Source organism: Chanos chanos, chromosome 13, assembly GCF_902362185.1.
Source record: "Chanos chanos chromosome 13, fChaCha1.1, whole genome shotgun sequence".
In the NCBI taxonomy this organism is placed as follows: domain Eukaryota; kingdom Metazoa; phylum Chordata; class Actinopteri; order Gonorynchiformes; family Chanidae; genus Chanos; species Chanos chanos.
In genome coordinates this window covers 350,001-377,500 of record NC_044507.1, presented here as the reverse complement: position 1 = coordinate 377,500, position 27,500 = coordinate 350,001, and the positions used below count along the sequence as shown (strand labels likewise).

At 40.4% G+C, this 27,500-nt stretch overlaps 1 protein-coding gene across 1 annotated transcript in view; it reads left to right on the top strand.

The window, feature by feature from the left end:
* The first annotated feature begins 961 nt into the window (after nucleotides 1-961).
* The window catches only part of vwf (von Willebrand factor), a 136,840-nt gene continuing 110,301 nt past the window's right edge, over nucleotides 962-27,500 (top strand). Inside the window, exons 1-5 of the mRNA XM_030790423.1 lie at nucleotides 962-1,025; nucleotides 1,181-1,327; nucleotides 4,203-4,305; nucleotides 19,658-19,866; nucleotides 22,229-22,350. Of these exons, the coding sequence (XP_030646283.1) occupies nucleotides 962-1,025; nucleotides 1,181-1,327; nucleotides 4,203-4,305; nucleotides 19,658-19,866; nucleotides 22,229-22,350 (645 nt within the window). The remainder of the gene's footprint in view (nucleotides 1,026-1,180; nucleotides 1,328-4,202; nucleotides 4,306-19,657; nucleotides 19,867-22,228; nucleotides 22,351-27,500) is intronic.

The following is a 27,500-nucleotide window of genomic DNA, read 5'->3' as shown; positions in this document are numbered from 1 at the left end:
GTGTTGGGGGGCAGTGATAAGTGAATAATGATTGTTGGGAGCAGTGATAAGTGAATAATGAGTGTTGGGGGCCACAGTGATAAGTGAATAATTAGTGTTGGGGGCAGTGATAAGTGGATACTGAGTGTTGGGGGCAGTGATAAGTGAATAATGAGTGTTGGGGGCAGTGATAAGTGAATAATGAGTGTTGGGGGCAGTGATAAGTGAGTAATGAGTGTTGGGGGCAGTGATAAGTGAATAATGAGTGTTGGGGGCAGTGATAAGTGAATAATGAGTGTTGGGGGCAGTGATAAGTGAGTAATGAGTGTTGGGGGCAGTGATAAGTGAATAATGAGTGTTGGGGGCAGTGATAAGTGAGTAATGAGTGTTGGGGGCAGTGATAAGTGAATACTGAGTGTTGGGGGCAGTGATAAGTGAATAATGAGTGTTGGGGCAGTGATAAGTGAGTAATGAGTGTTGGGGGCAGTGATAAGTGAATACTGAGTGTTGGGGGCAGTGATAAGTGAATAATGAGTGTTGGGGGCAGTGATAAATGAGTAATGAGTGTTGGGGGCAGTGATAAGTGAATAATGAGTGTTGGGGGCAGTGATAAGTGAATACTGAGTGTTGGGGGGCAGTGATAAGTGAATAATGAGTGTTGAGGGGCAGTGATAAGTGAATAATGAGTGTTGAGGGGCACAGTGATAAATGAATAATGAGTGTTGGGGGGGCAGTGATAAGTGAATAATGAGTGTTGGGGGCAGTCATAAGTGAATACTGAGTGTTGGGGGCAGTGATAAGTGAATAATGAGTGTTGGGGGCAGTGATAAGTGAGTAATGAGTGTTGGGGGCAGTGATAAGTGAGTAATGAGTATTGGGGGGCAGTGTTAAGTGAATAATGATCTTTCTAATTCAAGTATGTTTAAAAGATGAATCAACTGGAAACTAATCCATAATTGTTCATTTTTGTCCCCTCTGACAGATGGAGAGTTCTGAGAACGGGGCATGGAGCAGGGGGTATTGGCTACTCATCTTCCACTTAGCAGGTGTGTCTGTCTCTCTGTCTTTTTCTCTCCCGCTAGTCTGTGTCGGTGTGTGTATAACTTTCTCTGTTTCTGTAGTGTGTGTGTGTGCGCGTGCGTCTGTGTGTGTATGTGCATCTTTATGTGTGTGTGTGTAACTCTTTTGTCTTTGCCTGTAGTATGTGAGTGTGCTGACAGGGCAGGACGTTGTAGCCTGTTTGGTCGTCAGCATGTTCAGACGTTTGATGGTGTCGTGTATGAGTTCCGTGGAGACTGCAGTTACATGCTGTCTGGAGACTGCCATAAGAGAAGCTTTTCCATCCTGGGTATTGATCAGAGACACATATACACCACATGCAAAGACACACATACACACACACACACACATGCGTGCGCACGAACACACACACATACGCGCGCGCACACATTCACACACACACATACCACACGCAAACACACAAACACGTGCACACACTCACACACACGCACACACACACACACAGCACACGCAAAAACAAACCGGGGTTATTATAGTTAATGAAAACTAAGACTAAAACAAAAACTAGCAGAAAAAAGTAATTTTGTTAATTGAAATAGAAATAAAAATGACAGTTTTCAAAACTACAATGAACAATTCAAAACAAACTAAAATAAAAGAGAATTGCAGGTTAAACCAGCTTCGTTTTCATTTCACGCTCTAGATGATTTGCACTGTGCTCGCTGTGTGTACCTTAAAATTTATTCCTGCAGGCGCCTGTAACATTAGTGGAATACTTTAACATTTGTGGGAAACTGTAACATCAGTGGGAAACTGTAACATTAGTGGGAGACTGTAACATTAGTGGGAAACTGTAACATTAGTGGGAAACTGTAACATTAGTGGGAAACTGTAATATTAGTGGGAAACTGTAACATTAGTGGGAAACTGTAATATTAGTGGGATACTTTAACATTAGTGGGAAACTGTAACATTAGTGGGAAACTTTAACATTAGTGGAATACTGTAACATTAGTGGGAAACTGTAACATTAGTGGGAGACTGTAACATTAGTGGGAAACTTTAACATTAGTGGGAAACTATAACATTAGTGGGAAACTGTAACATTAGTGGGATACTGTAACATTAGTGGGAAACTGTAACATTAGTGGGAAACTGTAACATTAGTGGGATACTGTAACATTAGTGGGAAACTGTAACATTAGTGGGAAACTGTAACATTAGTGGGAAACTTTAACATTAGTGGGAAACTGTAACATTAGTGGAATACTTTAACATTAGTGGAATACTTTAACATTTGTGGGAAACTGTAACATCAGTGGGAAACTGTAACATTAGTGGGAGACTGTAACATTAGTGGGAAACTGTAACATTAGTGGGAGACTGTAACATTAGTGGGAAACTGTAATATTAGTGGGAAACTGTAACATTAGTGGGAAACTGTAATATTAGTGGGAAACTTTAACATTAGTGGGATACTGTAACATTAGTGGGATACTTTAACATTAGTGGGAAACTGTAACATTAGTGGGATACTTTAACATTAGTGGGAAACTGTAACATTAGTGGGATACTGTAACATTAGTGGGATACTGTAACATTAGTGGGAAACTGTAACATTAGTGGGATACTGTAACATTAGTGGGATACTGTAACATTAGTCGGATACTGTAACATTAGTGGGAAACTGTAACATTAGTGGAATACTGTAACATTAGTGGGATACTGTAACATTAGTGGGATACTGTAACATTAGTGGGAAACTGTAACATTAGTGGAATACTGTAACATTAGTGGGAAACTGTAACATTAGTTAGGAAAACATGGACTTTGAAGATTCTGCCCAGCTACTTATATTCACTCGAGTGATCAGTGACAGTTAAGAAGATGGAGGGTAACGTAAAAGTTGATACTGCGTTTAAGTGGATTGTTTTATGAAAGTAAATCTTTTCATTGTAACCTCAGAGTACACCAGATTGACATAAAGCCATAAAAAGTGTCAGGCCTTTGAGTAGGCTGTCAAACAGGCTACTGTAGAGTTATCTGTCATGTGTATCAAATGCATCTCATTTAACATAACAGCACTATATGTTTCACGTTTCATTTCAGTTGTCCAGTGTGTGGCCCTTGGCTTACTCTATGAAAGTAAATATGGCCCTCTGGAAGATGATCTGGCCCATCTCTGGTTCATGGTGTCAACGACTAAAACTTTTATGATTGTTTATCAAAGGTCCCATATTATGTAAAGCCATTTAATGGCCCTGCACAGTATGGGACCTTTAATAAACAAAGGTTTTGAAAATCATATTTGATCTCATACATTCTTTCATCCTGCCCTTTTCAGCTTCTATAAATAAAGGCCTTCCTCATAATATCTGAAAAACTAAAACTAACACTAATTAAAAATTAAACTAATACTTACACTAGTTGATTCCTCAAAATAAAATTAAAACTAAAACTACTTATGCACTCGCAAAACTAACTAAAACTAAACTAAATTAAAAAAACAAACTGAAAGACTAAATAAAAATAAAAACTAATTAAAATTTTAAAACTATAATAACCCTCATACACACACACAGACATACACACACACACTCACACAAACACACCATAGCAGTTTGTGCTATTCTATTATTGGCAGCTGTCTGTTCTTTAAGTTTCATAAATTACAATTCTCTCTCTCTCTCTCTCTCTCTGCGTGTGTCTGTGTATGTGTGTGTGTGTGTGTGTGTGTGTATGTGTTTATGTATGTATCTATGTGTGTGTGTGTGTGTGTGCGCGCACGCGCGTGTGTGTATGTGTTTATGTATGTATGTGTGTGTGTGCGTGCGTGTGTGTGTGTCTGTGTATGTGTTTATGTATGTATGTATGTATGTTTGTGTGTGTGTGTGTGTGTGTGTATATGTGTTTATGTATGTATGTATGCGTGTGTGTGTGTGTGTGTGTCTGTGTATGTGTGTGTGTGTGTACGTGTTTATGTATGTGTGTGTGTGTGTGTGTGTGTATGTGTGTGTGTGTGTGTATGTATGTATGTATGTGTGTGTGTGTGTGTGTGTTTATGTATGTATGTCTGTGTGTGTCTGTGTATGTATGTGTGTGTGTGTGTGTGTGTGTGTGTGTGTGTGTGTGTATGTGTTTATGTGTGTGTGTGTGTGTGTGTATGTGTTTATGTATGTGTGTGTGTGTGTCTGTGTTTGTAGGGGATTTCTCTGGAGGTAGAAGGAAAGGTGTGACTGTTTTTTTGGGGGAATTCTTTGAGCTTCATCTGTCCGTGGATGGGACTCTGTCTAAAGGAGCAGAGAGGTACCAGGTTTTCTCCTCAGACAAGTCAATCTCTCTTATCTTTCTCATGTGTGAACCTGACTGGTCACTTTTCTTCTTCTTCTTATCATCATCATCATTGTTGTTGTTGTTAACAAATAAACAAATAAATGCTCAGCTGTTAACCGGTGTGGGGGCTATGCACACACTGGCCACATGATGGCAGTAGATAATGAGATGAATAACTCCCTGTGGATGAGACATAAAACGAAGCCAGCACAACATCCTTAATGTCAATATATCCAACTAACACCAGTAAAGGGTTTCAGGCTTCAAAGCATGTCAATTTCGGGTGTATTTACAACATGTCCCCGTAGTCCTGCACGAGCGTCCGGACAGCTATGAGCAGTGTTAATAACAGTGTTAGTACTAACGATAGTGCAAGTGACAGGACTCTAAAAATTCTGATTATTATGGAGAAATGTATTTTTCAGCGAACACATAATAAGTCTGCTCTGATCCAGTTATTAGATGATTATATACATCACTCACTTCTGTCACCTACACTGCACTATAGAAATTCAGTTGAATAACAAACAAGTACAACCAAAATTCACTATTCACTAGTCCAGATTCTGGTTATGTGAATTTGTGTCAGAGCACAAAGAACAGACATTCACACACTCATCTACACACAACTCACACTTATCTATACACAACTCATACTCATCGATACACAACTATATCTGGATAAAAATGTAGCTTTGATCAATATGCATATAAAAAAGTATATCATTTCTGCCAATAGCATGTCTCACAGCAATGTAAACTCTATTATGGGTCATGACAAGTGGTTAATGCTGAAACAATATTCACGTGCTCTCCGTGAAAACCGCCCCTAATGCACCTGGAGTCACAACAAAATGTGAGTGAGGCTTCATCCATCTGCTTCCCAACTTAGGACTGAAGTTTATCTCTCAACATCCACACAGATGTAAAGTTTGGCTTAACATCCCACTCATAGTGTTTCCATTTTGAGAAGCATATCAGTCAGTGCGTCAGCACGTGTTTCAGAGACTGAAGATGTCCTGCTGTGCAGAATGAGGTCCAGCTGAAAGAAGATCTACATAAGGAACCTTATCAGATGGCATGTGGTGAGTACTTTCTCTATCAAAATTCCTTTGTGTGTTTTATTTGCTTTAATGGATCATTTTGTTCACACATTCAATAAGTAATTATTCACTAACCAGATTGCAGTGGGTTCAAAGAAAGGCCTCTATCCCTACCTCCCTGTCTCCTGGGCACTCAGAGCCCAGATGGATCTGATTGGCTAATCACCCTGTTACCCACTTAATGTCTGCACATACCCTCACTGTTTCCTCATTGTGACTGTGAATTCATGTGTGACTGTGTTTTCATGTGTGACTGTGTTTTCATGTTTGATGGTGTTTTCATGTGTGACTGTGTTTTCATGTTTGATGGTGTTTTCATGTGTGACTGTGTTTTCATGTTTGATGGTGTTTTCATGTGTGACTGTGTTTTCATGTTTGATGGTGTTTTCATGTGTGACTGTTTGTTTTCATGTGTGGCTGTGTTTTCATGTGTGACTGTTTTCATGTGTGACTGTGTTTTCATGTGTGACTGTGTTTTCATGTTTGATGGTGTTTTCATGTGTGACTGTGTTTTCATGTGTGACTGTGTTTTCATGTGTGATGGTGTGTTTTCATGTGTGACTGTTTTCATGTGTGACGGTGTTTTCATGTGTGACTGTGTTTTCATGTTTGATGGTGTTTTCATGTGTGATGGTGTTGTCATTTGTGACTGTATTTTCATGTGTGGCTGTGTTTTCATGTGTGGCTGTGTTTTCATGTGTGAGTGTTTTCATGTGTGACTGTGTTTTCATGTGTGGCTGTGTTTTCATGTGTGGCTGTGTTTTCATGTCTGGCTGTGTTTTCATGTGTGACTGTTTGTTTTCATGTGTGGCTGTGTTTTCATGTGTGACTGTGTTTTCATGTGTGGCTGTGTTTTCATGTGTGGCTGTGTTTTCATGTGTGATGGTGTTGTCATTTGTGACTGTATTTTCATGTGTGGGTGTGTTTTCATGTGTGACTGTGTTTTCATGTGTGGCTGTGTTTTCATGTGTGGCTGTGTTTTCATGTAGGCCTTGGCTGAGTCTTAAACTGTCTCTCTGTTCTTCTCAGTCTTCTTCGTTTCCTTGTAACTCTCTTAGCCATGTTCTCTCTGTTAGCCAACCTCTCAGTGTATTGACATCATCTTGTTCTTGCATAGCTACTAGTAGCCAGTGTATTGTTTACCAGACCCCGAATATTTATTGACCACGATCTGGAATAAATTAAAAAATGTCTGGACTCCCATCCAGTCTCTCTTAGCTCGTGACACTAATACCAGTTTAGTTTCACTGGCTGAACTGGACTAAACTAAACTGATTTATAAATCCAGGAGTATTTTAAGACAGGTGAGTCCATCAACACAGAACACGTGTTTAATGATAAACAGTCTTATGAACACAGAACATGTGGTTCATGATAAACAGTCTTATGAACACAGAGCATGTAGTTCACGATAAACAGTCTTATGAACACAGAACATGTGTTTAATGATAAACAGAGGCAGTGAACACAGAGCATGTGTTTAATGATAAACAGTCTTATGAACACAGAGCATGTGTTTAATGATAAACAGTCTTATGAACACAGAACATGTGTTTAATGATAAACAGTCTTATGAACACAGAACACGTGTTTAATGATAAACAGAGGCAGTGAACACAGAACATGTGTTTAATGATAAACAGTCTTATGAACACAGAACATGTGTTTAATGATAAACAGAGGCAGTGAACACAGAGCATGTGTTTAATGATAAACAGTCTTATGAACACAGAACATGTGTTTAATGATAAACAGTCTTATGAACACAGAACACGTGTTTAATGATAAACAGAGGCAGTGAACACAGAACATGTGTTTAATGATAAACAGTCTTATGAACACAGAACATGTGTTTAATGATAAACAGAGGCAGTGAACACAGAGCATGTGTTTAATGATAAACAGTCTTATGAACACAGAACATGTGTTTAATGATAAACAGTCTTATGAACACAGAGCATGTGTTTAATGATAAACAGTCTTATGAACACAGAACATGTGTTTAATGATAAACAGTCTTATGAACACAGAACACGTGTTTAATGATAAACAGAGGCAGTGAACACAGAACATGTGTTTAATGATAAACAGTCTTATGAACACAGAACATGTGTTTAATGATAAACAGTCTTATGAACACAGAACACGTGTTTAATGATAAACAGAGGCAGTGAACACAGAACATGTGTTTAATGATAAACAGTCTTATGAACACAGAACATGTGTTTAATGATAAACAGAGGCAGTGAACACAGAGCATGTGTTTAATGATAAACAGTCTTATGAACACAGAGCATGTGTTTAATGATAAACAGTCTTATGAACACAGAACATGTGTTTAATGATAAACAGTCTTATGAACACAGAACATGTGTTTAATGATAAACAGTCTTATGAACACAGAACATGTGGTTCATGATAAACAGTCTTATGAACACAGAGCATGTGTTTAATGATAAACAGAGGCAGTGAACACAGAACATGTGTTTAATGATAAACAGTCTTATGAACACAGAACATGTGTTTAATGATAAACAGAGGCAGTGAACACAGAGCATGTGTTTAATGATAAACAGTCTTATGAACACAGAACATGTGTTTAATGATAAACAGTCTTATGAACACAGAGCATGTGTTTAATGATAAACAGTCTTATGAACACAGAACATGTGTTTAATGATAAACAGTCTTATGAACACAGAACACGTGTTTAATGATAAACAGAGGCAGTGAACACAGAACATGTGTTTAATGATAAACAGTCTTATGAACACAGAACATGTGTTTAATGATAAACAGAGGCAGTGAACACAGAGCATGTGTTTAATGATAAACAGTCTTATGAACACAGAACATGTGTTTAATGATAAACAGAGGCAGTGAACACAGAACATGTGTTTAATGATAAACAGAGGCAGTGAACACAGAACATGTGTTTAATGATAAACAGTCTTATGAACACAGAACATGTGTTTAATGATAAACAGTCTTATGAACACAGAACATGTGTTTAATGATAAACAGTCTTATGAACACAGAACATGTGTTTAATGATAAACAGAGGCAGTGAACACAGAACATGTGTTTAATGATAAACAGTCTTATGAACACAGAACATGTGTTTAATGATAAACAGTCTTATGAACACAGAACATGTGTTTAATGATAAACAGTCTTATGAACACAGAGCATGTGTTTAATGATAAACAGTCTTATGAACACAGAACATGTGTTTAATGATAAACAGTCTTATGAACACAGAACACGTGTTTAATGATAAACAGAGGCAGTGAACACAGAACATGTGTTTAATGATAAACAGTCTTATGAACACAGAACATGTGTTTAATGATAAACAGTCTTATGAACACAGAACATGTGTTTAATGATAAACAGTCTTATGAACACAGAGCATGTGTTTAATGATAAACAGTCTTATGAACACAGAACATGTGTTTAATGATAAACAGTCTTATGAACACAGAACACGTGTTTAATGATAAACAGAGGCAGTGAACACAGAGCATGTGTTTAATGATAAACAGTCTTATGAACACAGAACATGTGTTTAATGATAAACAGAGGCAGTGAACACAGAGCATGTGTTTAATGATAAACAGAGGCAGTGAACACAGAACATGTGTTTAATGATAAACGGAGGCAGTGAACACAGAGCATGTGTTTAATGGGCTGGCCAACTGGACTCTAAATGGCCAGAAGGCAGCTAAATTGGAAAGAGACACATAACGCGAGCAGTATTGTGTTTTGCATTAAATCCATACCAGACCAAGTTTGCTCTGCATTTTTGCATTTGGTTATTAAGAGAAAAAAGTTGTGAGTGGGTTTGTTGTTTGAGTTCTGGGCAGTGAGTGGGTTTGTTGTTTGAGCTCTGGGCAGTGAATGGGTTGAGTTCTGGGCAGTGAGTAGGTTTGTTGTTGGGGATTGTTGGGCGTTTACCTATGCTAATTAGGAACAACTGGCATGCGCTTTCAATTTACGAGGTCAACGGGATTCATCACTGTAAGAACAAAGATACAAACAATTCTGCGGTTTAAAAATGCGTCATGAATCTGACCTAGATTTTTTCTTTGGACCTTTCACCAATTTTGATTGCCTTCTCTATAAACACCTAGTTATCTCTGTTTCTCTCCTCATCTGTTTATCACTGTCTATGTTGAATGGAATTACATTATTAAAATCATTGGACAGAGTTTTATTTCACTTGCTTTGAGTAGCCGTATAAAGTGTTGGTAACTGACATAATTGACATATGAAACATATAGTGTTTACCATATGAACAGTGTATTAATCAAGTGTTTCCAAGTTACATTTGCATTAAGACAAAACATCCTGTTTTGCAGTGGGCTTCTTGGTAAATGGTATTTTTTAAGTAGTTGTTTTATCTGATGTAGCATCTTTTTCTTTATGTTTAGCTCATGTCTGGAGGACATTGGACAAATCAACCAGCAACGCTGCCACGAGCCACTGGACTCACTGGACTCTGCCGCATAATAGAAGAAAGAACTAACTTTCTTTAAATTCATAATTATGTATTTTATATAGTACTTACACATTTGCATTTTCCACTTTATATAACTGTTGTGTGTTATTACTTTTGTGTACTTAATATGAACACTGTGTCGATAAATATTTTTATGTTTTGTTTTTTTTACTTCTTTTCCACAATTTATTTTTGAAAGAGGATTCAGTCCAGCATGTGGAAATGTCAGCTAATGTTAGATTGAGTATGCACTACATTACTAATGTTAGAATGAGTGTACACTACATGACTAATGTTAGACTGAATGTACACTACATGACTAATGTTAGACTGAATATACATTACATGACTAATGTTAGACTGAATATACATTACATGTCTAATGTTAGACTGAATATACATTACATGTCTAATGTTAGACTGAATATGCACTACATGACTAATGTTAGACTGAATATACATTACATGTCTAATGTTAGACTGAATATGCACTACATGACTAATGTTAGACTGAATATACATTACATGTCTAATATTAGACTGAGTATACACTACGTTACAAATGTTAGACTGAGTATACACTACATGACTAATGGTACAGCAGGTATGCACTACATGACTAATATTAGACTGAGTATACACTACATGACTAATGGTACAGCAGGTATGCACTACATGACTAATATTAGACTGAGTATACACTACATGACAAATGTTAGACTGAGTATACACTACATGACTAATGTTAGACTGAGTAAACACAACATGACTAATGTTGGAGTGGGTATACAGTATATGACTTAATATGTACACCTGGTAACTGCTCACACTTTGAGTCAATAGCCAGGCAGGTTAAATTGGTTATATTAGTTTACCTGCTGTGTTTCTGTAGTTAATGTATCTTACCTGCTGTATTTCTGTAGCTAATGTGTCAAACTTGGGTTACGACAGAGTCTTGGGCAGCATAGCTTGGGCTGGATACAGTTTAGAATTGTATTTCAGATTCAATTGAAAACAGTGAGAATACTCACCCACTAGTCATTGTTCATTCACAAATTCATTATTTATTTCCAATTACCAATAAAAGAACTATTAAATCTATTTGTCTTTCTTGAGGAACCCTTAATTGTTGTTTGAGTTCTGGGCAGTGAGTGGGTTGAGTTCGGGACAGTGAGTGGGTTGAGTTCTGGGCAGTGAGTGGGTTGAGTTCTGGGCAGTGAGTGGGTTTGTTGTTTGAGTTCTGGGCAGTGAGTGGGTTGAGTTCTGGGCAGTGAGTGGTTTGTTGTTTGAGTTCTGGGCAGTGAGTGGGTTTTTTGTTTGAGTTCTGGGCAGTGAGTGGGTTTGTTGTTTGAGTTCTGGACAGTGAGTGGGTTTTTTCTTTGAGTTCTGGGCAGTGAGTGGGTTTTTTGTTTGAGTTCTGGGCAGTGAGTGGTTTGTTGTTTGAGTTCTGGGCAGAGAGTGGGTTTGTTGTTTGAGTTCTGGGCAGTGAATGGGTTGAGTTCTGGGCAGTGAGTGGGTTTGTTGTTTGAGTTCTGGGCAGTGAGTGGGTTGAGTTCTGGGCAGTGAGTGGTTTGTTGTTTGAGTTCTGGGCAGTGAGTGGGTTTTTTGTTTGAGTTCTGGGCAGTGAGTGGGTTTGTTGTTTGAGTTCTGGACAGTGAGTGGGTTTTTTCTTTGAGTTCTGGGCAGTGAGTCGGTTTTTTGTTTGAGTTCTGGGCAGTGAGTGGTTTGTTGTTTGAGTTCTGGACAGTGAGTGGGTTTTTTGTTTGAGTTCTGGGCAGAGAGTGGGTTTTTTGTTTGAGTTCTGGGCAGTGAGTGGGTTTGTTGTTTGAGTTCTGGGCAGTGAGTGGGTTTTTTGTTTGAGTTCTGGGCAGTGAGTGGGTTTGTTGTTTGAGTTCTGGACAGTGAGTGGGTTTTTTCTTTGAGTTCTGGGCAGTGAGTGGGTTTTTTGTTTGAGTTCTGGGCAGTGAGTGGTTTGTTGTTTGAGTTCTGGGCAGTGAGTGGGTTTTTTGTTTGAGTTCTGGGCAGTGAGTGGGTTTGTTGTTTGAGTTCTGGGCAGTGAGTGGGTTTGTTGTTTGAGTTCTGGGCAGTGAGTGGGTTTTTTGTTTGAGTTCTGGACAGTGAGTGGGTTTTTTCTTTGAGTTCTGGGCAGTGAGTGGGTTTTTTGTTTGAGTTCTGGGCAGTGAGTGGTTTGTTCTTTGAGTTCTGGGCAGTGAGTGGGTTTTTTGTTTGAGTTCTGGGCAGTGAGTGGGTTTGTTGTTTGAGTTCTGGGCAGTGAGTGGGTTTGTTGTTTGAGTTCTGAGCAGTGAGTGGGTTTGTTGTTTGAGTTCTGGGCAGTGAGTGGGTTTTTTGTTTGAGTTCTGGGCAGTGAGTGGGTTTGTTGTTTGAGTTCTGGACAGTGAGTGGGTTTTTTCTTTGAGTTCTGGGCAGTGAGTGGGTTTTTTGTTTGAGTTCTGGGCAGTGAGTGGGTTTGTTGTTTGAGTTCTGGGCAGTGAATGGGTTGAGTTCTGGGCAGTGAGTGGGTTTGTTGTTTGAGTTCTGGGCAGTGAGTGGGTTTGTTGTTTGAGTTCTGGACAGTGAGTGGGTTTTTTGTTTGAGTTCTGGGCAGTGAGTGGGTTTTTTGTTTGAGTTCTGGGCAGTGAGTGGGTTTGTTGTTTGAGTTCTGGGCAGTGAATGGGTTGAGTTCTGGGCAGTGAGTGGTTTGTTGTTTGAGTTCTGGGCAGTGAGTGGGTTTTTTGTTTGAGTTCTGGGCAGTGAGTGGGTTTGTTGTTTGAGTTCTGGACAGTGAGTGGGTTTTTTCTTTGAGTTCTGGGCAGTGAGTGGGTTTTTTGTTTGAGTTCTGGGCAGTGAGTGGTTTGTTGTTTGAGTTCTGGGCAGTGAGTGGGTTTTTTGTTTGAGTTCTGGGCAGTGAGTGGGTTTGTTGTTTGAGTTCTGGGCAGTGAGTGGGTTTGTTGTTTGAGTTCTGGGCAGTGAGTGGGTTTGTTGTTTGAGTTCTGGACAGTGAGTGGGTTTTTTCTTTGAGTTCTGGGCAGTGAGTGGGTTTTTTGTTTGAGTTCTGGGCAGTGAGTGGTTTGTTCTTTGAGTTCTGGGCAGTGAGTGGGTTTTTTGTTTGAGTTCTGGGCAGTGAGTGGGTTTGTTGTTTGAGTTCTGGGCAGTGAGTGGGTTTGTTGTTTGAGTTCTGGGCAGTGAGTGGGTTTGTTGTTTGAGTTCTGGGCAGTGAGTGGGTTTTTTGTTTGAGTTCTGGGCAGTGAGTGGGTTTGTTGTTTGAGTTCTGGACAGTGAGTGGGTTTGTTGTTTGAGTTCTGGGCAGTGAATGGGTTGAGTTCTGGGCAGTGAGTGGGTTTGTTGTTTGAGTTCTGGGCAATGAGTGGGTTTGTTGTTTGAGTTCTGGACAGTGAGTGGGTTTTTTGTTTGAGTTCTGGGCAGTGAGTGGGTTTTTTGTTTGAGTTCTGGGCAGTGAGTGGGTTTGTTGTTTGAGTTCTGGGCAGTGAATGGGTTGAGTTCTGGGCAGTGAGTGGTTTGTTGTTTGAGTTCTGGGCAGTGAGTGGGTTTTTTGTTTGAGTTCTGGGCAGTGAGTGGGTTTGTTGTTTGAGTTCTGGACAGTGAGTGGGTTTTTTCTTTGAGTTCTGGGCAGTGAGTGGGTTTTTTGTTTGAGTTCTGGGCAGTGAGTGGTTTGTTGTTTGAGTTCTGGGCAGTGAGTGGGTTTTTTGTTTGAGTTCTGGGCAGTGAGTGGGTTTGTTGTTTGAGTTCTGGGCAGTGAGTGGGTTTGTTGTTTGAGTTCTGGGCAGTGAGTGGGTTTGTTGTTTGAGTTCTGGACAGTGAGTGGGTTTTTTCTTTGAGTTCTGGGCAGTGAGTGGGTTTTTTGTTTGAGTTCTGGGCAGTGAGTGGGTTTGTTGTTTGAGTTCTGGGCAGTGAGTGAGTTTGTTGTTTGAGTTCTGGGCAGTGAGTGGGTTTGTTGTTTGAGTTCTGGGCAGTGAGTGGGTTTTTTGTTTGAGTTCTGGGCAGTGAGTGGGTTTGTTGTTTGAGTTCTGGACAGTGAGTGGGTTTTTTCTTTGAGTTCTGGGCAGTCAGTGGGTTTTTTGTTTGAGTTCTGGGCAGTGAGTGGGTTTGTTGTTTGAGTTCTGGGCAGTGAATGGGTTGAGTTCTGGGCAGTGAGTGGGTTTGTTGTTTGAGTTCTGGGCAATGAGTGGGTTTGTTGTTTGAGTTCTGGACAGTGAGTGGGTTTTTTCTTTGAGTTCTGGGCAGTCAGTGGGTTTTTTGTTTGAGTTCTGGGCAGTGAGTGGGTTTGTTGTTTGAGTTCTGGGCAGTGAATGGGTTGAGTTCTGGGCAGTGAGTGGGTTTGTTGTTTGAGTTCTGGGCAGTGAGTGGGTTTGTTGTTTGAGTTCTGGGCAGTGAGTGGGTTTGTTGTTTGAGTTCTGGGCAGTGAGTGGGTTTTTTGTTTGAGTTCTGGGCAGTGAGTGGGTTTGTTGTTTGAGTTCTGGACAGTGAGTGGGTTTTTTGTTTGAGTTCTGGGCAGTGAGTGGGTTTTTTGTTTGAGTTCTGGGCAGTGAGTGGGTTTGTTGTTTGAGTTCTGGGCAGTGAATGGGTTGAGTTCTGGGCAGTGAGTGGGTTTGTTGTTTGAGTTCTGGGCAATGAGTGGGTTTGTTGTTTGAGTTCTGGACAGTGAGTGGGTTTTTTCTTTGAGTTCTGGGCAGTCAGTGGGTTTTTTGTTTGAGTTCTGGGCAGTGAGTGGGTTTGTTGTTTGAGTTCTGGGCAGTGAGTGGGTTTTTTGTTTGAGTTCTGGGCAGTGAGTGGGTTTGTTGTTTGAGTTCTGGACAGTGAGTGGGTTTTTTCTTTGAGTTCTGGGCAGTGAGTGGGTTTTTTGTTTGAGTTCTGGGCAGTGAGTGGGTTTGTTGTTTGAGTTCTGGGCAGTGAATGGGTTGAGTTCTGGGCAGTGAGTGGGTTTGTTGTTTGAGTTCTGGGCAGTGAATGGGTTGAGTTCTGGGCAGTGAGTGGGTTTGTTGTTTGAGTTCTGGGCAGTGAGTGGGTTTGTTGTTTGAGTTCTGGGCAGTGAGTGGGTTTGTTGTTTGAGTTCTGGGCAGTGAGTGGGTTTGTTGTTTGAGTTCTGGACAGTGAGTGGGTTTTTTCTTTGAGTTCTGGGCAGTGAGTCGGTTTTTTGTTTGAGTTCTGGGCAGTGAGTGGTTTGTTGTTTGAGTTCTGGACAGTGAGTGGGTTTTTTGTTTGAGTTCTGGGCAGAGAGTGGGTTTTTTGTTTGAGTTCTGGGCAGTGAGTGGGTTTGTTGTTTGAGTTCTGGGCAGTGAGTGGGTTTTTTGTTTGAGTTCTGGGCAGTGAGTGGGTTTGTTGTTTGAGTTCTGGACAGTGAGTGGGTTTTTTCTTTGAGTTCTGGGCAGTGAGTGGGTTTTTTGTTTGAGTTCTGGGCAGTGAGTGGTTTGTTGTTTGAGTTCTGGGCAGTGAGTGGGTTTTTTGTTTGAGTTCTGGGCAGTGAGTGGGTTTGTTGTTTGAGTTCTGGGCAGTGAGTGGGTTTGTTGTTTGAGTTCTGGGCAGTGAGTGGGTTTTTTGTTTGAGTTCTGGACAGTGAGTGGGTTTTTTCTTTGAGTTCTGGGCAGTGAGTGGGTTTTTTGTTTGAGTTCTGGGCAGTGAGTGGTTTGTTCTTTGAGTTCTGGGCAGTGAGTGGGTTTTTTGTTTGAGTTCTGGGCAGTGAGTGGGTTTGTTGTTTGAGTTCTGGGCAGTGAGTGGGTTTGTTGTTTGAGTTCTGGGCAGTGAGTGGGTTTGTTGTTTGAGTTCTGGGCAGTGAGTGGGTTTTTTGTTTGAGTTCTGGGCAGTGAGTGGGTTTGTTGTTTGAGTTCTGGACAGTGAGTGGGTTTTTTCTTTGAGTTCTGGGCAGTGAGTGGGTTTTTTGTTTGAGTTCTGGGCAGTGAGTGGGTTTGTTGTTTGAGTTCTGGGCAGTGAATGGGTTGAGTTCTGGGCAGTGAGTGGGTTTGTTGTTTGAGTTCTGGGCAATGAGTGGGTTTGTTGTTTGAGTTCTGGACAGTGAGTGGGTTTTTTGTTTGAGTTCTGGGCAGTGAGTGGGTTTTTTGTTTGAGTTCTGGGCAGTGAGTGGGTTTGTTGTTTGAGTTCTGGGCAGTGAGTGGGTTGAGTTCTGGGCAGTGAGTGGTTTGTTGTTTGAGTTCTGGGCAGTGAGTGGGTTTTTTGTTTGAGTTCTGGGCAGTGAGTGGGTTTGTTGTTTGAGTTCTGGACAGTGAGTGGGTTTTTTCTTTGAGTTCTGGGCAGTGAGTGGGTTTTTTGTTTGAGTTCTGGGCAGTGAGTGGTTTGTTGTTTGAGTTCTGGGCAGTGAGTGGGTTTTTTGTTTGAGTTCTGGGCAGTGAGTGGGTTTGTTGTTTGAGTTCTGGGCAGTGAGTGGGTTTGTTGTTTGAGTTCTGGGCAGTGAGTGGGTTTGTTGTTTGAGTTCTGGACAGTGAGTGGGTTTTTTCTTTGAGTTCTGGGCAGTGAGTGGGTTTTTTGTTTGAGTTCTGGGCAGTGAGTGGTTTGTTCTTTGAGTTCTGGGCAGTGAGTGGGTTTTTTGTTTGAGTTCTGGGCAGTGAGTGGGTTTGTTGTTTGAGTTCTGGGCAGTGAGTGGGTTTGTTGTTTGAGTTCTGGGCAGTGAGTGGGTTTGTTGTTTGAGTTCTGGGCAGTGAGTGGGTTTTTTGTTTGAGTTCTGGGCAGTGAGTGGGTTTGTTGTTTGAGTTCTGGACAGTGAGTGGGTTTGTTGTTTGAGTTCTGGGCAGTGAATGGGTTGAGTTCTGGGCAGTGAGTGGGTTTGTTGTTTGAGTTCTGGGCAATGAGTGGGTTTGTTGTTTGAGTTCTGGACAGTGAGTGGGTTTTTTGTTTGAGTTCTGGGCAGTGAGTGGGTTTTTTGTTTGAGTTCTGGGCAGTGAGTGGGTTTGTTGTTTGAGTTCTGGGCAGTGAATGGGTTGAGTTCTGGGCAGTGAGTGGTTTGTTGTTTGAGTTCTGGGCAGTGAGTGGGTTTTTTGTTTGAGTTCTGGGCAGTGAGTGGGTTTGTTGTTTGAGTTCTGGACAGTGAGTGGGTTTTTTCTTTGAGTTCTGGGCAGTGAGTGGGTTTTTTGTTTGAGTTCTGGGCAGTGAGTGGTTTGTTGTTTGAGTTCTGGGCAGTGAGTGGGTTTTTTGTTTGAGTTCTGGGCAGTGAGTGGGTTTGTTGTTTGAGTTCTGGGCAGTGAGTGGGTTTGTTGTTTGAGTTCTGGGCAGTGAGTGGGTTTGTTGTTTGAGTTCTGGACAGTGAGTGGGTTTTTTCTTTGAGTTCTGGGCAGTGAGTGGGTTTTTTGTTTGAGTTCTGGGCAGTGAGTGGGTTTTTTGTTTGAGTTCTGGGCAGTGAGTGGGTTTGTTGTTTGAGTTCTGGGCAGTGAGTGAGTTTGTTGTTTGAGTTCTGGGCAGTGAGTGGGTTTGTTGTTTGAGTTCTGGGCAGTGAGTGGGTTTTTTGTTTGAGTTCTGGGCAGTGAGTGGGTTTGTTGTTTGAGTTCTGGACAGTGAGTGGGTTTTTTCTTTGAGTTCTGGGCAGTCAGTGGGTTTTTTGTTTGAGTTCTGGGCAGTGAGTGGGTTTGTTGTTTGAGTTCTGGGCAGTGAATGGGTTGAGTTCTGGGCAGTGAGTGGGTTTGTTGTTTGAGTTCTGGGCAATGAGTGGGTTTGTTGTTTGAGTTCTGGACAGTGAGTGGGTTTTTTCTTTGAGTTCTGGGCAGTCAGTGGGTTTTTTGTTTGAGTTCTGGGCAGTGAGTGGGTTTGTTGTTTGAGTTCTGGGCAGTGAATGGGTTGAGTTCTGGGCAGTGAGTGGGTTTGTTGTTTGAGTTCTGGGCAGTGAGTGGGTTTGTTGTTTGAGTTCTGGGCAGTGAGTGGGTTTGTTGTTTGAGTTCTGGGCAGTGAGTGGGTTTTTTGTTTGAGTTCTGGGCAGTGAGTGGGTTTGTTGTTTGAGTTCTGGACAGTGAGTGGGTTTTTTGTTTGAGTTCTGGGCAGTGAGTGGGTTTTTTGTTTGAGTTCTGGGCAGTGAGTGGGTTTGTTGTTTGAGTTCTGGGCAGTGAATGGGTTGAGTTCTGGGCAGTGAGTGGGTTTGTTGTTTGAGTTCTGGGCAATGAGTGGGTTTGTTGTTTGAGTTCTGGACAGTGAGTGGGTTTTTTCTTTGAGTTCTGGGCAGTCAGTGGGTTTTTTGTTTGAGTTCTGGGCAGTGAGTGGGTTTGTTGTTTGAGTTCTGGGCAGTGAGTGGGTTTGTTGTTTGAGTTCTGGGCAGTGAGTGGGTTTGTTGTTTGAGTTCTGGACAGTGAGTGGGTTTTTTCTTTGAGTTCTGGGCAGTGAGTGGGTTTTTTGTTTGAGTTCTGGGCAGTGAGTGGGTTTGTTGTTTGAGTTCTGGGCAGTGAATGGGTTGAGTTCTGGGCAGTGAGTGGGTTTGTTGTTTGAGTTCTGGGCAGTGAATGGGTTGAGTTCTGGGCAGTGAGTGGGTTTGTTGTTTGAGTTCTGGGCAGTGAGTGGGTTTGTTGTTTGAGTTCTGGGCAGTGAGTGGGTTTGTTGTTTGAGTTCTGGACAGTGAGTGGGTTTTTTCTTTGAGTTCTGGGCAGTGAGTGGGTTTTTTGTTTGAGTTCTGGGCAGTGAGTGGTTTGTTCTTTGAGTTCTGGGCAGTGAGTGGGTTTTTTGTTTGAGTTCTGGGCAGTGAGTGGTTTGTTCTTTGAGTTCTGGGCAGTGAGTGGGTTTTTTGTTTGAGTTCTGGGCAGTGAGTGGGTTTGTTGTTTGAGTTCTGGACAGTGAGTGGGTTTTTTCTTTGAGTTCTGGGCAGTGAGTGGGTTTTTTGTTTGAGTTCTGGGCAGTGAGTGGGTTTGTTGTTTGAGTTCTGGGCAGTGAATGGGTTGAGTTCTGGGCAGTGAGTGGGTTTGTTGTTTGAGTTCTGGGCAGTGAATGGGTTGAGTTCTGGGCAGTGAGTGGGTTTGTTGTTTGAGTTCTGGGCAGTGAGTGGGTTTGTTGTTTGAGTTCTGGGCAATGAGTGGGTTTGTTGTTTGAGTTGTAAAGTTTCCCTGCCCACACATTCCTCACCCTTACTCCACTATGCAGAATTTTTATACACAGTTGCTGGAACGAATTTCAGTGCAAATTTACGCAGAATCCTCCTGTGCACTGTTTGGTTTTAGTTGTTCTGCTGCACTCTGACCTCAGAGCAGAGCGAGAGAGGAAGGCAAGATGGTGTCCCTAAGCAGACGGGATGAGAACAGAGTCAAATGTGTCAAATTCTGGATTTAGAAGTGCATTTTGTGTGCACAGTTAGAGGACGTTCTCCTCAAACTGTTCAACCGTAAAACTGACCTTCCTGTGTTGACACGAGTTTGTGAGAGAAAAATACATTCTGAGTTGCCTTCTAAAATTGTTTGTACCAAAACATTAACGTATCAACGTTCCACAGTTTGTGTGTGCGCCTGGACGTGTGTGCGTGTGTGTGTGTGTTAATATTTGTATGTGTGTGTGTGTGTTAATATGTATATTTGTGTATGTCTGTTGCTGTGTTAATATGTATATTTGTGTGTGTGTGTGTGTTGCTGTGTTAATATGTATATTTGTGTGTGTGTGTGTGAGCGTATGTGTGTTGCTGTGTTAATATGCATATTTGTGTGTGTGTGTGTGTGTGTATGTATGTGTGTGTGTATGTGTGTGTGTATGTGTGCGTGTGTGTGTGCGTGTGTGTGTGTGTGATTTGCAGGCTCCCTTTGCCCTATGCCTCCAGTTCAGTGTTTGTTGGGTTTGAGCTGGGAAGTGTGAGAATGTGGAGTGATGAATTTGGGTTTTCTGTGCGGATTGACCCTTCACACAACATCCAAATAGTACTCGGAAATCACCATGCCAACCGCACCTGTGGTCTCTGTGGCAACCTCAACAAAGTACCAGACGATGACTTCATGGCACAGGAGGGTAAGCCACGCATAGACGGGTATACTCACACATTATACACAACACATAGACCGGCATACTCACACATTATACACAACACATATACAGGTATACTCACACATTATACACAACACATAGACCGGCATACTCACACATTATACACAACACATAGACAGGTATACTCACACATTATACACAACACATAGACAGGCATACTCACACATTATACACAACACATATACAGGTATACTCACACATTACACACAACACATAGACCGGCATACTCACACATTATACACAACACATAGACAGGTATACTCACACATTATACACAACACATATACAGGTATACTCACACATTATACACAACACATAGACAGGCATACTCACACATTATATACCACACATAGACAGGTATACTCACACATTACACACAACACATAGACAGGTGTACTTACACATTATACACAACACATAGACAGGTATACTCACACATTATACACAACACATAGACAGGCATACTCACACATTATACACAACACATAGACAGGTATACTCACACATTACACACAACACATAGACAGGTGTACTTACACATTATACACAACACATAGACAGGTATACTCACACATTATATACCACACATAGACAGGTATACTCACACATTACACACAACACATAGACAGGTGTACTTACACATTATACACAACACATAGACAGGTATACTCACACATTATACACAACACATAGACAGGCATACTCACACATTATATACCACACATAGACAGGTATACTCACACATTACACACAACACATAGACAGGTGTACTTACACATTATACACAACACATAGACAGGTATACTCACACATTATACACAACACATAGACAGGCATACTCACACATTATACACAACAGATATACAGGTATACTCACACATTATACACAACACATAGACAGATATACTCACACATTATACACAACACATAGACAGGTATACTCACACATTATACACAACACATAGACAGGTATACTCACACATTATACACAACACATAAACAGGCATACTCACACATTATACACAACACATAGACAGGTATACTCACACATTATACACAACACATAGACAGGTATACTCACACATTATACACAACACATAGACAGGCATACTCACACATTATACACAACACATAGACAGGTATACTCACACATTATACACAACACATATACACGTATACTCACACATTATACACAACACATATACAGGTATACTCACACATTATACACAACACATAGACAGGTATACTCACACATTATACACAACACATAGACAGGCATACTCACACATTATACACAACACATAGACAGGTATACTCACACATTATACACAACACATAGACAGGCATACTCACACATTATACACAACACATAGACAGGTATACTCACACATTACACACAACACATAGACAGGTGTACTTACACATTATACACAACACATAGACAGGTATACTCACACATTATATACCACACATAGACAGGTATACTCACACATTATACACAACACATAGACAGGTATACTCACACATTATACACAACACATAGACAGGTATACTCACACATTATACACAACACATAGACAGGCATACTCACACATTATATACCACACATAGACAGGTATACTCACACATTACACACAACACATAGACAGGTGTACTTACACATTATACACAACACATAGACAGGTATACTCACACATTATACACAACACATAGACAGGCATACTCACACATTATACACAACACATAGACAGGTATACTCACACATTATACACAACACATAGACCGGCATACTCACACATTATACACAACACATAGACAGGTATACTCACACATTATACACAACACATAGACAGGCATACTCACACATTATACACAACACATATACAGGTATACTCACACATTATACACAACACATAGACAGGTATACTCACACATTATACACAACACATAGGGTGGTATTGGATTAGGGGACTGGTCTGAACTAGGCTAATTCTTATATTTCCCTAAAGCATGAGAGTTTATTCATTTAGAAAGGCACTGGTTGAGTGCTTGGCATTTTCTTCTCCTAACAACACACACACTCACACTCTCCCTCACTCTCTCTCTCCTTCTCTCTCTCTCTCTCCCTCCCTCCCTCCCTCTCTGTCACTCTCTCTTTGCCATTGCTGCGATGATATGCACATACAGACTAAGACAAGCAGTCTCTTTCTAGTTGCCGTTAAGTTTGACAAACCTTAACCCAAATGATAAACAATGACTGGTTGTACTGTTTGTGACTGTGTGTGACCATGTGTGTGTTTATTGCTGCTTAATATTATCTCTGTAGGATTTTTGACTGATGACGCATATGATTTTGCAAACTCCTGGGCACTGAATGGAGCCGTAGAGCCATGCGGACGTGTAGCTCCACCCTCACACACCTGTAACAACACCAGGGGCTCTGCCAGGGTATGTACCTGTAACAACACCAGGGGCTTTGCCAGGGTTTGTACCTGTAACAACACCAGGGGCTTTGCCAGGGTTTGTACCTGTAACAACACCAGGGGCTTTGCCAGGGTTTGTACCTGTAACAACACCAGGGGCTCTGTCAGGTTATGTACCTGTAACAACACCAGGGGCTCTGTCAGGGTATGTACCTGTAACAACACCAGGGGCTTTGCCAAGGTATGTACCTGTAACAACACCAGAGGCTCTGTCAGGGTATGTACCTGTAACAACACCAGGGGCTCTGTCAGGATATGTACCTGTAACAACACCAGGGGCTTTGCCAGGGTATGTACCTGTAACAACACCAGGGGCTTTGCCAGGGTTTGTACCTGTAACAACACCAGGGGCTCTGTCAGGTTATGTACCTGTAACAACACCAGGGGCTCTGTCAGGGTATGTACCTGTAACAACACCAGGGGCTCTGTCAGGGTATGTACCTGTAACAACACCAGGGGCTCTGTCAGGGTATGTCACCGTCCTGCACCAGTCAGATCCAGTCGTGTTTGCCCTCTTCTCATTCTGCGGTGATGTATTTCAAGACTTTATACTGTCCAAGACAAACTGTCCTGGAAGACAAAGTGTCATGTGGCAGCAGTGTAGGCATGTCCTTTACCTCAGGAGTCTTGTCCTCCTTATAGTCCACGTAAAATGTGACAGGCAGTTAACTCATTTCCCATTCTCCACAACAAAAAAGTTCCTTTCAGCTGTTTAATGTAGCAACTGGAAAAAGATAAAACTGTGAAAGAAAGCATACCACATTATAAATCAAAAGAAGACAAAGAAATTTGGAACAAAAATTACAACTGTGTTTTCTGAACCATTACTAACGTTCTCTGTCACTGAAACATAGCACACAGCCCATCCAAACATTACAACTGTGTTTTCTGAACCATTACTAACGTTCTCTGTCACTGAAACATAGCACACAGCCCATCCAAACATTACAAAGGTAGAGACATTTTGGTTGTACAGAGTAAATGTGCAGTTCAAACATACTGTATACAACCAAAACTTCTCTAACTATGAAAACTACTGCATCATTCAATAAGGTACAAACATAAGAGACTTAAACATAGCAGTAAAACACACAATCACTGTCGTGGAGTGACGTGATTCGTGGGTGATTTAAACAAAAAAAATGACTGGCTCCGCCGCAGTAGCACTTCAGTGCAATGGTGTTTTATTTACAGTGCTTCCCAAACAGCCAACAACGCAAAATCCAAAAAGTGCAGAATACTTTTTTAAGTTTCAGAAAACAAAAGACAAAGCAAAAACAAAAAGAATTCAAATTTATATATATATATATATATACACATACACGCACACGCACACGCACACGATTTACTGGACACGCCTCTCAATGATCCTACCATGACCGAGTCCTGCCAAGAACTACCTCTAGGTACCCCGGGGCTCTTCTTCTACCCTAAGCCCCGCCCCTATCTCATACCATAGTGGAGGATTGACAACCAAATATTTTTTCCTTCTTTTTCCCCCTTTTATAATTTCTCAGGCATTTTTAAAAATCACATTTAATTTATACACCCCACATTGATGATAAAAGGTCATAATATTTAAAATAACAATTTCCACAATCCATGTCATTAACATATTTCATGTTCGGACACTCGTGCATGGTTTGCCCCACCAGCTCGTGGCGTGAAAGAGCCACCCACCGAGCTTAGAAAACCGTCAGGGAAATTACGACTTAGTTTGGCCTTTTGCAGTGTCCGTAGCCAGGAACTTCACAGTTAACACGGAAGACAGTGGACGAACATAGCGCGCATTTACAAACTTAAACAACGACAGACGAAGATCTTCGAAAACAACAAACAGATAAGACAATAATAAACTTGATTTTAAATGGATTTCTGAGTCTGTGTAGATTTGTGTTATGTAGGCAGAGTTTTGGTTATTGTGTATGAAGGACCGGGATGAATTATGTCATGGTTGTGATTGCATGTATGCGAATGGAACATATTTAGCCGCTAATTCTGTGCGTGCACTCACAGAAGCGTCTAACTAGTAACGGGGAAGGGAATGTTATATGTTTGGGGGTCAACCAAAAGTGCCGCCGCGGTTACCAACAGAGCCCTCCGTCACACATACTATATACAACCAAAACTTCTCTAACTATGAAAACTACTGCATCATTCAATAAGGTACAAACATAAGAGACTTAAACATAGCAGTAAAGCTAAAGCAGGCTTGAATAAACAGCAGGTAAAACAAGATAATCAAAGGAGCAGAACCGGCTCAGAGTCGTCTCAAGACTTCTCTACAGCAAGTGGCTTCTGATTACATCATCAGAGGGTGACAGCAAGTGGCTTCTGATTACATCATCAGAGGGTGACAGCAAGTGGCTTCTGATTACATCATCAGAGGGTGACAGGTGGAAGGAACATCATTAAACCAAATAAAAGCTGCAAAAGCGAAACTGTTCAGAAAGTAAAATCCTATTCAACTATACTGAAGTACTGAAAGGCAACTCACCAGACATAGCCAACAATGACAACGTTCTGAATTAACCGGCCTGGCTGCCAGCCTTGAGTAGAGATTTTTAAGTAGAGATGGTATTTAACCAGCACAGTGAGGGGGAAAGCAGAGTAAAACCATCTGCTGTCAACGTGCTTCTCATTTTGACAGTGTTTCGGATCAGCTCGTGTAACCCAACATGTTACTGCGGGATTCAGTCAACTACCTCTAGTGTAACCCAACATGTAACTGTGGGATTCAGTCAACTACCTCTAGTGTAACCCAACATGTTACTGTGGGATTCAGTCAACTACCTCTAGTGTAACCCAACATGTTACTGTGGGATTCAGTCAACTACCTCTGGTGTAACCCAACATGTAACTGTGGGATTCAGTCAACTACCTCTAGTGTAACCCAACATGTTACTGTGGGATTCAGTCAACTACCTCTAGTGTAACTCAGCATGTCACTGTAGGATTCAGTCAACTACCTCTAGTGTAACTCAGCATGTCACTGTGGGATTCAGTCAACTACCTCTAGTGTAACTCAGCATGTCACTGTGGGATTCAGTCAACTACCTCTAGTGTAACTCAGCATGTCACTGTGGGATTCAGTCAACTACCTCTAGTGTAACTCAGCATGTCACTGTGGGATTCAGTCAACTACCTCTAGTGTAACTCAGCATGTCACTGTGGGATTCAGTCAACTACCTCTAGTGTAACTCAGCATGTCACTGTGGGATTCAGTCAACTACCTCTAGTGTAACTCACCGTATTTTCGGGTTTTCTCAAATGTAGCAGAGCTTGCTAGCTAGCTAACCAGTATCGGTCTTGTCCCATATAACGGGAGCTACTGTCAAGGACCAAATCTCTCCTGAGTGACAGTGGGCAATCATATTATAGATACACAGTTAAGGTGAACAGGTGTGTGTCGCGTCATGGCTGATTCTATAATCATGTATTTTAACATCACTGGAACACCGTATTGACCAATTACCATCCAGGACTGGAACTATCAATTTTATAAGCTGAATTTGAATACTCAGCGTGAAAAACATTGTTTTGAAACGGCGTGTGTAACGCAGGAAAGGACATTTTAATAATCCAGTAACTGTAATGTGACTACAGAAATTTGAACTGTAATGCTTTACTTCATTATAGAGGAAAGTAATATAATTACAGTAATGCTTTACTTCATTATAGAGGAAAGTAATATAATTACAGTAATGCTCTACTTCATTATAGAGGACAGTAATATAATTACAGTAATGCTCTACTTCATTATGGAGGAAAGTAATATAATTACAGTAATGCTTTACTTCATTATGGAGGAAACTAATATAATTACAGTAATGCTTTACTTCATTATAGAGGACAGTAATATAATTACAGTAATGCGTTACTTCATTATAGAGGAAAGTAATATAATTACAGTAATGCTTTACTTCATTATAGAGGAAAGTAATATAATTACAGTAATGCTTTACTTCAGTATGGGGGAAAGTAATATAATTGCAGTAATGCTTTACTTCATTATAGAGGAAAGTAATATAATTACAGTAATGCTTTACTTCATTATAGAGGACAGTAATATAATTACAGTAATGCTTTACTTCATTATAGAGGAAAGTAATATAATTACAGTAATGCTTTACTTCATTATGGAGGAAACTAATATAATTACAGTAATGCTTTACTTCATTATAGAGGAAACTAATATAATTACAGTAATGCTTTACTTCATTATGGAGGAAACAAATATAAGTACAGTACTGCTTTACTTCATTATAGAGGACAGTAATATAATTACAGTAATGCGTTACTTCATTATAGAGGAAAGTAATATAATTACAGTAATGCTTTACTTCATTATGGAGGAAACTAATATAATTACAGTAATGCTTTACTTCATTATAGAGGAAAGTAATATAATTACAGTAATGCTTTACTTCATTATGGAGGAAACTAATATAATTACAGTAATGCTTTACTTCATTATAGAGGACAGTAATATAATTACAGTAATGCTTTACTTCATTATAGAGGAAAGTAATATAATTACAGTAATGCTTTACTTCATTATAGAGGACAGTAATATAATTACAGTAATGCTTTACTTCATTATAGAGGAAACTAATATAATTACAGTAATGCTTTACTTCATTATAGAGGAAAGTAATATAATTACAGTAATGCTTTACTTCATTATGGAGGAAACTAATATAATTACAGTAATGCTTTACTTCATTATAGAGGAAAGTAATATAATTACAGTAATACTTTACTTCATTATGGAGGAAAGTAATATAATTACAGTAATGCTTTACTTCATTATGGAGGAAACTAATATAATTACAGTAATGCTTTACTTCATTATGGAGGAAAGTAATATAATTACAGTAATGCTTTACTTCATTATGGAGGAAACTAATATAATTACAGTAATGCTTTACTTCATTATAGAGGACAGTAATATAATTACAGTAATGCTTTACTTCATTATAGAGGACAGTAATATAATTACAGTAATGCTTTACTTCATTATAGAGGAAAGTAATATAATTACAGTAATGCTTTACTTCATTATAGAGGAAAGTAATATAATTACAGTAATGCTTTACTTCATTATAGATTACA